This window comes from Leptinotarsa decemlineata, unplaced genomic scaffold, assembly GCF_025532065.1.
Source record: "Leptinotarsa decemlineata unplaced genomic scaffold, Ldec_3_MD MMD2_tig00026354_RagTag_RagTag, whole genome shotgun sequence".
NCBI lineage: Eukaryota > Metazoa > Arthropoda > Insecta > Coleoptera > Chrysomelidae > Leptinotarsa > Leptinotarsa decemlineata.
This window is the reverse complement of record NW_027412702.1, coordinates 13,592,916-13,605,559: the sequence shown is the minus strand read 5'-3', so window position 1 is coordinate 13,605,559 and position 12,644 is coordinate 13,592,916. Positions and strand designations below refer to the sequence as shown.

Below are 12,644 nucleotides of genomic sequence, written 5' to 3'. Positions count from 1 at the left end.
CGAACAGACTTCTTCGCGGCATGTGATCCCCCTGTTCTGTTTTTTCGTGCTGTAGTGCCAGTTTCATTGACTGGTCACTGATGCATCGAGATCAATATCCGTCATGATTGAATGAAACTCGGCTAGCACGGGACTCGACTACGACATTGCTGTCTCCTCTCCTGATGCTACTGATTGCACGCAGCTTTGTTAACACGCCACTTTTTCACGATTTTCTCATCTTCGAGATGTAGCTAACAAACGTGGAAATTTTAGGTTACATGTTTCATCACGAATTTTATTACAAAGAACACATTTTTTTCTGTCATATGTCTATTTTAATGGTAATTGAAAATATCTTTAGTTAACAGTTCAATTTTTTTCATTCTTCATATCAGACATATGCGTAGGAAATAATTATATCTATCTGGGGAAGGTGAGATGAATTCAGATTAATTTATGATCGGCTGTGAACCGTTTGAAAAATCAGTTTTCCTTATTCACCAGAGTCATGTTCAATAAAACAGGGCAAGTCATTCAAACAAAACAGAAAATGATAGGGTCCCAGTATTTATCAATTGATATGTCTTATTTATTCTATTAGGTTATTTCAAAAGATTTGTCCGTTTGATTGTCATGTGTCTTGGTGGCTTCTTATGTCAAAGAATATTCATTCTACTATGGTATATAGAGATTTATACACAGATTTTAATTTTTTGCCCCATTTCATATTATAACTGTGCGATGTTGTCAATAGCAGGGGAGCCCACGATGCAAAATGGGGATTTACTTGAGCGTCATTGAGACATATTAGGTTGCAAAGCTTATATGATAAGAAGAAGAAAATTTTATATAATATATACATTTTCATCGGTGGGGGAAGCGGCTAAAGATTTTTAAATATGTAAAAAATTACTGTTCCATGGACATACTCGAGCGCGTCAGATATTGATAGCATCAGTGTCCTACTTATTTTTAATAATGTCGGTATGTTAATCTGATCGTTTGCATGATGTGGGTGGTTGTACGTAAGGGTTAAAAGTGAAAAGAAAAAAAATGAATCGAGCGCGTTAGATTTTCTAAGGAGGTGTTGAGTGCAAAAAAAAGCTCTCATTCAATAATCTGATGATTTCGATCTGACGCAAACTCGCGGCCATTATTATAATGTGCAAAAATAATTCGCCATTTTGAAATACTTAAGCGCGTCAGATTAGGATATATATGGTTCATCTTTATGTTTTAGACGTGCTGTCTCATAATCTGACGATTATCTAGAGAAATTCGCTCAATCTGAAAAAAACATTATTTTTTTCAATGTTTTTCAATTCATTGAACTTTTTAATTGAAAAGCTCAGGAAATACTGGTATTTATAAGAAAATATATTTTTTTAAATACTCAAAAAAAATTTAATTATTCATAATCAATTGATTAATTATTGAAGAAAAGAGAAATGAAACTGTCTATGTTTCTTACCACTTTTATTTGGAACTAACGTTTCTGCAGTTTCGTCCAATAATGAGATTTGCAACTTATATATTGTATAATGTATAGTATGTATATATTGTATAAGTCCTTATACGACGAAATTGCAGTAACGTTAGTTACAAATAAAAGTAGTAAAAATTATAATTTCCTACCACGTAGTAATAACGGCTTCATCCATCAATCAATTGATTAATTAATCATCATCTTCATCTTCATTACGAACGAGTCTCTGTGATCAGCTGTGATGGCGTCATGGCAACAGAATTCAGAGTGGGGACGGAGTGAGAGAGTAATAGATAGAGAAAAAGTGAATAGAGAATAGAGGAATAGAAACTCGGAAAGGGAAATATAGGTATCACACAGCTGCACGCATTAAACTTTATCGACGAATTTTTGTTATTTTGGCTTGTGGAAATCATCAGATTATATATTTTTCGTTATCCTTGAATTATTTCCTTCGAAATAAAAAAAATTAGCTACGCTCGAGCATGTTGAAATTGTCAGATTACTGGAATATACACTTTTCAGCAGGTAATCAACTCACCCAACCTTAATCTGACGCGCTCGAAAATATCTGATGATCAATTTTTTTTTACTAATCTGATCCTTTATCCCTCACAGGCGGCCTTATATATGGGGCTCACATTTGGTGGAGGTACTTAACCGGGTACAAGGTATCCCCCTGTATATTAATCTGCCGCGATTTAGTTGATCCCGAAATCCCCGCTTGGCTCCCTTATTATAACCAATTTTTGGCCAATTTCTCTCTACAAATTCAAATTGAAACTACCGAAACAGCCTGAAAAATGATCAGGCAATGATAGGGTTGAAGAACGCAGTGTTCGACGTTGGTTTGCAAAATTCCGTTCCGGAGATTTTAGCCTCGAAGATGAGCCCCGAACTGGTCAACTAACAGTGATCCAAGACAAGGATCTGATGACACTGGTGGGGACTGACATCATAAAAGGTGCGTGGAATGGCGCAAGAACTGGGGGTCAGCTCCCATGCGGTTTTTGATGATTTAAAAGGTATTGCAAAGGTTTAAAAGACATCCAGGCACTTCCCAAATACTAAAACCCATAAAAAACCATGGTTACTGTATGGTGGTCAGCGGCTTGTGTGATTCACTACAACTTTCTGAAACTTGGCTAAAGCATCACAACAGAGTCCTATTGTGATTGAATCGATGGAATGTACAAAAAATTGCATCAGCAGCAGTCGGCACTGGTCAACAAAAGAGATCCGATCCTGTTCCATGACAACGCTCGTCCGCACGTTTCACAAATCACCTTTCGGAAATTGAACGAATTGAGCGTTGAAATTCTGCTTCACCCACCATACTCCCCAGACCTCTCGCCAACCGACTGCCACCGTTTCAAGCACTTCGATAACTTTTCCAATGGTAGAACCTATTTTGTATAATTTTTCATACAAAGAGTTTGGATTTATAGTTTCAAATACTCTTGAAATGCCACAGAAATTATCGATAATATTTCTATGAACTGATTGTACCATTTCGCTCGAGAAAGTCTAGAGAAATGATGATGTTAGTTTTATTGAGAACAAATTTGATTTTATCATATTCTTTTTTATTCATTTTGAAGGACGGTTTGGAAAAATAGATCCCTTTGTAATTTTCTATATTAGTCTTCTCGCTTTTTTTTGTGGACTGAAACAGCTTTTGATTTTGTTCAATTTAAAATGTTTCTCTTCACACATGAGGGCATTTCATCGATGCTATTGGAATTTTTATTTTTGGAGTAGAAAAAGTGCATAGAGTGAGAAAGTGGGGTTTTCATGGTTGTAAATAAATGAGTTATTAGTAGTTTTATATCATCGATTTGGTTTTTCACAGTATTGAAAAAATGGTCTTCAAAGAAATCAGAAATGTGTTTACCATTCGACATTTTTTCATTGTTAGTTATCAGGAAGATTTACTCATGTGTATGTTGCACTTCTTTCTAATCTGGAATGATCAAGAACATACTGGAACATTCCAGATCTTTGGGGAAGCCGCCTGTATCTAAGGAATAGGTTCCTGTTCTTACCTGTAGGACGTGCTTTCGAAGATATAAAGGTTGGCAAGTTGGCCCTCTATACATTTCTGGAAAAATCCATAAAAGTTGGAAGAAATCGATATTATTCCACAATATTTCATGCCATAGGGAAACATTCTAGAATGTTGTTGAATGCTCGGTAATAGTCTAGAACGATCGAATACTGTGGAATGTTCTGGAAGATTGACTAGATTTTGGTATGGAGGTGGCTATATTGAGATTCAGGTACGTTACCCAGAGCCAAATTTGGTATAATTTTCAGACGCAGTCTTAGAAGCATCACCGAATGAATGTCTTCCGATCCTAGCTACTTATATGGTCCACTTATATTCCAAATCTACCACTTTCTTTGACAGCTGCCAATACTTCTAGAATGCCTTACCTGGGTCCTCAAAATTTTGAATTAATCCTGAACAACGGTTGTTATACTATGGTCGAATGGAACCTGAATTACCAAAAGTTTCGTCTGTTACAGCGGCAGACATCATCAGTGGTGTGTGCGTTGACTGCGAGAAAAAAGGTTATATCTCGAAGTCTTAGTAGTCTTGACTAGTGTTATATATGTGTATGTATAATGCGTTGTATAACCTTTGATTGAAGAATAAATTCTATTATTATAATATGTGACTGACATACTAGCCGGGATTTGGTTCTTTTCAATTTTAACTCCGGCCGTGAAAGCCAATGGTTTTACTCTCACCTACTACACTCAGAAATCCTACAATAATAAAAAAAATTCGACGTCAAAGAGTGGACCGAGTGTGGCTGTCAAATGGTAGTTCCTTCAAAGTGTTGAAAAATGCGGTTGTGGTGATTATATAATTTCGAGATTAGATATATATTTTCTCGAATTGTATCACTATTCAATTGTCATGTCTTAATTTTTATGAAGAGGCACAAAATCCTAGGTGGTTTAGCCCCTTGTTTGAAAAAGAAATCTTGTGTTCACTTCTTGACGACGATATATACAACAATGATTTCTGATCTTTCATTTATAATGTAATTCAAAGTTTGAAATGAAGGAAACCTAATTGTTGAAAGTAGTGGATAGACATAAAAAATCATTGAAAATTTGTGGAACGATCAATGGATATGTTTTTACAGAACACATTTTAACAATGTGTTCACACATCAGTGTGATCTGAAAAAAAATCATTATTGGAATTAGGTGGTTCAAAAAACAGGGCAGTACTGATGTAACAATGACATAATTTATTTTTGTATTATCCTAACTTTTCTCTTTCTCATTCAACACTTTGATTTTCATTCACTATTACTTGTATTTCAAAACAAAACTATCTCATATACTTTTTTCACTCCATTTGGTAAATGACCTATATGAATATATTTTATTCACAGTAACTAAATAGTTAGTCGTTCTAGAAAAACTGACTACACCGAAAAAATTGTTCTGGTTATTCATTGTTGTCATACACGTGCATAGTAACATATATTTCATATTTTTTGTATACCTTTTTGTATACCTTCAACGATATAATCTATGTCGAAATCTTCTTCAGAAAACAGAACTCATCTACTCATCTACATCAAACTATTAAAGCTTAGTAAAAAATTCAGACAACCGAAATTTCATCAGCAGCTTAAGTCCAATTCAAATATCATAACAACGCAACTGATTAGTCTAACTTACAGCTGATGACCACCAGACTGTCTACAAAGTCCCTCAGTAGGAGGAGCCAAATTATGTCTCAAGCATACACCATAATGCCACCACCAGTCCGGTTAACCTTGACACGACACGCTACCTCAAACAAATCGCAAATATAAATTATTGTCAGTCAAAACTACAGAAAGTAATTTACTACGATAGGAGATAGTCGATTCGTTTTTCCGGATAATTTCTCCGTCCTAGAACGGCAGTCAGGAACCGCCAAGCACACGCACAGACGGTCGTATTCGACTGGCGGATCAGCAGGAGCAAGGACGTTAGCAAGAAGTCGCGCTCGCGTATTTCGCGACACCTGGTGCAAATCACCGGCCGTTCGTCGTCGACGACAAGCCAGAGAAAACTCTGAGAACGTTAGCGAGCTCGTGGGGCAGTCGAGAGAGAGGCGGGTACGGGAGCGCGATTGCGCGGCCCCCGTGCCAGTAGGATGCGAAGTCCTGCCTCCAACAGGAGACAGGTGACAAATCAGTCGGGTCTGATTGGTCGCCGAAGAAGGTGTCGGTGAAGCCTTCTCCGTGGTCACCTCTGGCCATCATCAATACGTAACCCGGCCGTCGGGTAGGAATAAATGATGAATTCGGCCTACTGAGATGTATCCATCACTTACTTATGGATCTATTATTTAGCGGAGAGGTGTCATGTGATCCATTCTGGATGGGCAGCGGTCTCTGATGGTCGGAAACTAATACCTGTAGGTTGCATAGGGGCGTCGCACTTCTATTTTCGGTTCTGAAACGGAATATTTGGCGAAGGAGCGGGACGAAAACATCAGGCTAATGCATTATTCACTTTCAGAAATATTTGATGTGTAAGGTGATGTTCGCTAAGTCGGTTTATTCAAAGGGTGGAATTGAGATATATCAGTAAGAACTCATCTGGAATTTGAGTCTGATAATATGAAAAGTAACATTCATGATACTTATTTTGATGAACAATCAGCATGAGTGAGTTTAAAAAAAAATCCAAATTCTTTTCAACTTTAAATTTTTCTATGAACAGAACAGTAACTTGGGTTACTAACGAATGATGAAAATAAATACTTGTCATCAACTGATAGTCAGTAGCTACCTGTCAAAAGTGACTTTTTTCCTGAAAAGATAAATAAAAAATATCATTTCTCTACAGAACTCAGCAAAAAGTTACTTGAAAACGTTGTTTCTTTTGCAGTTTTATGACCGATACCAAATTTGATCATTCTAAGACAAAAATAGTTCCTCATTATTTTTGACAAATAACGCATTCATTGAAAAAATCGATATATTCAGTTTATATTCAATACATCGTGTCATTCAATTCACTTCATGTCATGCGAGTTAGTTTATGTCAATTTTCCTTATTTGGAATCTAATTTGTGGAAAAAAAAGGAATGAAAACTTGATCACAAGTGTGGTAAAGTCTGAATTATTTTTTTAATGCAAAAGCTTGATTTTTCATTTAGTGAATACAAATGAGAACCAGTCGTATATAATAAATATATTTTCCTCATACACTTCGGACACGTTTTTGAAAATGACTCAAGGAAAAGATTGCCCAAAACAATATCGCGGCATCTTCAAGAAGTATAAAAACTTCTCGATGCTAGGAATTTCGATGGCATATTCCTGGTAATAAATATCCGTTTGAGGTGAATGACAAACAAAATATTAATAAATTGATGGATGTAGCCGTTACTACGTGGTAGGAAATCATGATGAAGAAAAGAGAAATGAAACTTTGTATGTTTTTTACGACTTTTATTTGTAACTAACGTTACTGCAGTTTCGTCCTATACGGACATTTTCAAACTTATACAATAAACTAATAATGATTCATTACATTCGCCATTATATACTATATAATGAATGTAACGAATATAATGAATCATTGTTAGTTTATTGTATAAGTTTGAAAATGTCCGTATAGGACGAAACTGCAGTAACATTAGTTATAAATAAAAGTGGTAAAAACATAGAAATATTTAATCACTTCGGACTTCCATTGTCTAATATAATATAAATTGATTTGAAATCCCTGAAAAAATAAAAAGATTAACCGAAAAATGACAATTTCATTAAAACAAAATACTGAAATTACAAGGAAATAACATACAAGCTACAACCTGAAAATAAAAAATTGAAATATCAGTAAAAGCCGAAAATCAAAAATATTATTAACAAAAATGAAAAATAAAAATTAAAAGATTCCAAACCAAGTTACGTTACGTCCTCATCCACAAAGAGGAACACTGGTTTAGGAGAAAATTCAAGGAAACCGCGTATATGTTGTCCAAAAACGCATTTAGTCAAGCTTGCGTAGAGATACGTAACATAAGTGACGTAACTTGGTTTGGAATCTTTTGATTTTTATTTTTCATTTTTGTTAATAATATTTTTAATTTACAGCTTTTACTGATATTTCAATTTTTCATTTTCAAGTTGTAGCTTGTATGTTGTTTCCTTGTAATTTTAGTTTTTTGTTTTAATAAAATTGTCATTTTTCGGTTAATCTTTTTATTTTTTCAGGAATTTCAAATCAATTTATATTATATTAGACAATGGATGACCGAACTGATGAAATACACCACGAAACATTGTCAACTACCTTCAAACAAACGTAAAAACATAGAAAGTTTCATTTCTCTTTTCTTCATTAACAAAATATTATATTTCGTGTATTGTTAAACTTTTATTATCTCAAACTTACAAATTTGGCGAGTTCAGTTTTCGTTCCTAAATAATATTGCACTCCAGAAAGGAACATTCAATTCAGTATGTGTTGAACAAAATGGTTGAATTGGAGCGAAGTGGTTCATTAAAACGCGTTTTGAGAGACACACATTTCGAGTAAATACGATCGCGATGCATAATTCAATGTGTGTTGGAATGTTGTTGAATATAAATGAAACAGTATTGAAAATATCACAAAAAATAGTTATGAAAAAATGTTTTTGAAACTAAATTCACGAATCTTCTGAAAGAACGTAACTTCGATATACGATATGGGTTTCCCTTTCGGCTTCATGGAGAAAGAGAAAAATATTTTCAATTTCCATCTCACTTTTTGAGAACAGATAAAGCAACCTTTTCTTCAAATCGTACAGTGAGTTTCCAAAATCACAGATTAGGTACCAAGAAAATCGTGGTTTTGTTATGGAACATCGAAATACGTAACTAACATTTTAAACGAAGTATTTGAAAATCAAATAGTTAAGACATAGTATATTTCTTCGACGAAACTCTAATTACTGAGGGCTGTCAAAATATTTTAGCTCTATATATTAGTGAAGTTTCAGTTAATGTGGTTCTTATTATCAACCAAAAGTTATGGTACCAGCTTGATATCGCACGAATACACCAAACTGTTGCAGTAAAGTAGTGCAAAAATCAAATATTCAGAGATAAAGTTATAGGACTCGATTGGGGACAATACTAAACACCACGATCACCTGATTTGAAGTCATGGTACTTTCATCCGTGAACTGGTTTGGTGATGAATTTTCATGAAACTAGAGCTTATTCTAACAATCAGCAATTAATTGAACAGTGCTGCGCAAATTCTGAGAAAAGAGACAGATTTTGGCCTCTGAAACGTTAAGATGAGTATCTATGTGATACAGTATCTATGTGATCTATGTAATACTGTGTTAACAGATGTTCCTCAAACACTCAATATAGCTTCAACACCTTGATAGGTTTACATAAAAAAAGTGTACGACTGTGCCAAACTTGGTGGTGAAGTGAATTGGTAAATATAGTGATTTGATATGTGATAACTACGAAATATCACATAATTATTCCACATTTATTGCCTATTTGAGTTTCTGCCTGTTTTTCTAGTTGTACATCTATTTTTATTATCTTCAAAGAAAAAAAAATTGTGTTACCGTTGAGAGAAAATGAAATATTCAAAGTTTTTCGTAAAATACCGGACAAAGGCTATTTTTTAGTAGGTAACATTACTGATGGTAATTATGCCATTAGAAAACAGTTTCTAAGAATTTAATGTTGTATAAAGTTAACGTACCGTTAATCATTATATTTTTTATTGGAAAACAATAGGTCGTAATAAGAATATTATAAGGCTACAACTATTCTTTGTACTGTCATATCGGAGCAAAATCTCATCGCAATCACTCACTCCTTTCATTTCCTTGCATTTGAATTGCCCAAAATTTGCATACGAATGGTTAACACCAACACAAAGGGGGACTTTTAATTAATTCAATATTCAAAACTTTCACATGGTATTTTCTGATGCATCAGAACCCAGAACTCAACATCCCAGATAAATCTAAGTGCAACATTTTTTGATATTATTACTAGTTTTCACCTTATATTGGGTTTTCATTTTATATATACTCAAAATATATACTAAAATTTCCTCTTTCAATTTCAGTATCAAGCAAATACCAGCGATACCTCGTACCGAAAATCATTCTGAAAGTATCCTGTTTCAAGATCATCAGACATTTCAGACATTGAAGTAAAACATAACAAAAATAACATTTTCAAATTGACATAAAAAAAACACTGACACAAGCTTTTCAAGTAATTGTGGTTATTTTTGCACTTTCAACAGTTGGTGTTTATTCACTCGGCTATAATTCAGTACGTTTTTGTCGTTTTTGTGACTATTGAAATTGTTTCGATCACCTCAAAAATATATACTCAAAATATTATAAATTAGGATAAATTTCGAAAAACTCGAAGCAAATGAGAAATTGACTCTCACGGCTACTACTCCCAATAACATAAACTCTCAACAAAAAAATTTATTTCATTTCTGAAATTCACTAAAAACCTGACCCAGTTCGAAAATTTTGTATTGATTCCATAAAATTCTTCAGCACCACAATAATTATTCTGTGAAAACTTTATATTTTATACTCCATTCTCCAAATTCGATCTATCTAGCAATTTCAGAGGATTCGACAGCAGCGCCATAGGTCTTGTCAGGTCATTCAGTGCTAAACTGAATCACTAAAGCACATGCCTCTACAACATTCTCGATAACAATGTTTTTGTTGGATCATATTTCGAAAATAAGTATCATCATTTTAAAATATTTATTGAATTTATATGGAAATTATTTACCGACCTTATCATAGAACCAGTTTTTTGAATATGTTGAATGAAATTCACAACCAAAAAATATCGGTGTATTGAAAGATACATTAAAGTGAGTCATTCTGTTTACCTGCTAGATGACTGGTGGAAAAAACCAATTATATTTCATTATCTGACAAAAAATTGAAGATCAATCAATTACAATGAAAATAAATTTTACCAAAGCTTTCCAAAATCTTGGAAACAAAAGTATAATTCTGTATCAGTACTTACTTCAATGAAACAGTTCAGTTTCGTGCAATTGAGCATCAACTACTTCCGTCTACAACAACAACCGAACATGTCAACAAGGAACGATATAAACTCACCTATTCCACTATCAGTCACACATTTCACCGTAGATTTATCATTACAGTACTTCAAACATTCAACCAAATCACTACCCGAAAAATCATAGTCAATAAATTGAAATGTACCCGAAAATTAATACTTTCTGTCAAACGTACCCAAACACGCGACCGCGAAATAAAACAATTGATAGTGTACCTCACCGGCCCTTTCATATGCACGGCTACCTAATATTTCAGAAGAAAAATCTTTTGCAATTTCGATTTCGGCAGTGACTTATACTACGCCGGAGAGATGCAGAAGTTTCGAATACTGAAAAAAAATATATTTCAAAGTATTGAGAGAAAATATTGGTGCATTAACGTTTTTCCATCTCGATGATGAGTATGCAGGTTCAATTAGACTGGAATTCAAAACAGCAATTATAAAACACTTCAGAATAATTTGGAAATTCCGGTGAAAAACAACATTGAAAAATAAGAAACACAATTTCACTTATGAACATTTTACAAAAATGAAATAAGAATAATGTAAATGAAATAACCTAGCCTTTCATTTAGCTATTCAAATTTGAGTCGCAGTAGAAGAATCTCGTAAAGGTAAGGGATAGAGAAATTGTTGAATTATAGCCTATCCTAGACTACTACTGAGTTGTAGCAAAACATCATTTGTTTCTTTAAACGGTTTTATTATTTGGGTAGAATTTAGTAATTCAAGTTTGACCCCCTTTCTGTTGACAGATTGATCTGAAATTTGGTACACACATTGAATGAATTCTGTATCATTGTAAATCAATCAAATCAAAATGGTGAATCACATATTGTTTCACAACTACTTCAATATGGGTATCAAATGACAGGGCTTGACTAGTACTATAGTAGTACACTGTGGAAAATATGCAGATTCAAGATGGCCGCAGCTACAAAATGGCGGATTGCATATTTTTACACAACTACCTCGATATGGGTTTTTGATAACAGGGTTTGACTAGTAGAATAGTAGTACATTTTGAAAACGATGCACATTCAAGATGGCTACTGCTATAAAATGGCAGATTCCATATTTTTCCACAAATACCTCAATATGGATATAAAATGACAGGGCTTGACTAGTAGAATAGTAGTTCACTTTGAAAAAGATGCAAAATCGAGATGGCCACTGCTATAAAATAGCAGATTACATATTTTTCCACAACTACCTCAATATGGATATAAAATGACAGAGCTTAACTTGTAGAATAGTAGTACACTTTGAAAAAGATGCAAATTCGAGATGGCCACTGTTATAAAATGGAGGATTGAGTCCTGAGGTAAGAGTTTTGAGTTAAGTTATAAGTATTCAACATGGCACGTGTGTGAAACCACCTCATCATAGAATCAGTTTTTACGTGTGTTGAAAACATATATTAAAATGATTTTTTCTTTTTCCAGCTAGATGGCTGGTGGGAAAAAACAATAATATTTCATTAATTCACAAAAAATTGAAGATTGTCCAATTACAATATAAATTTTCCCAAAGCTTTCAAAAATCTTGGGAACGAAAATATCGTTTCGTATGAATACATTCTTCAATGAAATAGTTCAGTTTCGTACAAATAAGTTTCAGCTACTTCCGTCTACATGTCAACAACAACCACCGAACATATCACTAAAGAACTTTAAAAACTCACCTGTACTTTCCAATACCACTCACATATTTCACCATAGATTTTTCATCATTGCCCTTCAAACATTTGATTATATAACTATCGGAAAAATCATAATCAATAAATTGAAATGTACCCGAAAATTACTAATGTCTGTCAAACACAAACGCACGACCACGAAATAAAACAAATGATAGTGTACCTCACCGGCCTTCCATTGATTGGCACAGCTACCTAATATTTTAGAAGATAAATCTTTTGCGATTTCGGCAGTGACTAAGCTCACGCTGGGACGATGCAGAAGTTTCGAATACCAACAAAAATTATATTTCAAAATATTGAGACAAAATATTGGTGTATTAATATTATTCCGTCCCGATAATGAGTATGTAAATAG

The 12,644-nt window shown here is 33.9% G+C and overlaps 1 protein-coding gene across 1 annotated transcript in view; it reads right to left on the bottom strand.

The window, feature by feature from the left end:
• The window catches only part of LOC111502848 (uncharacterized), a 243,822-nt gene extending 231,381 nt beyond the window's left edge, over positions 1-12,441 (bottom strand). Inside the window, exon 1 of the mRNA XM_074184566.1 lies at positions 12,272-12,441. Within this exon, the coding sequence (XP_074040667.1) occupies positions 12,272-12,306 (35 nt within the window). The 5' untranslated portion in view covers positions 12,307-12,441. The remainder of the gene's footprint in view (positions 1-12,271) is intronic.
• Between the last annotated feature and the right edge of the window lie 203 nt (positions 12,442-12,644).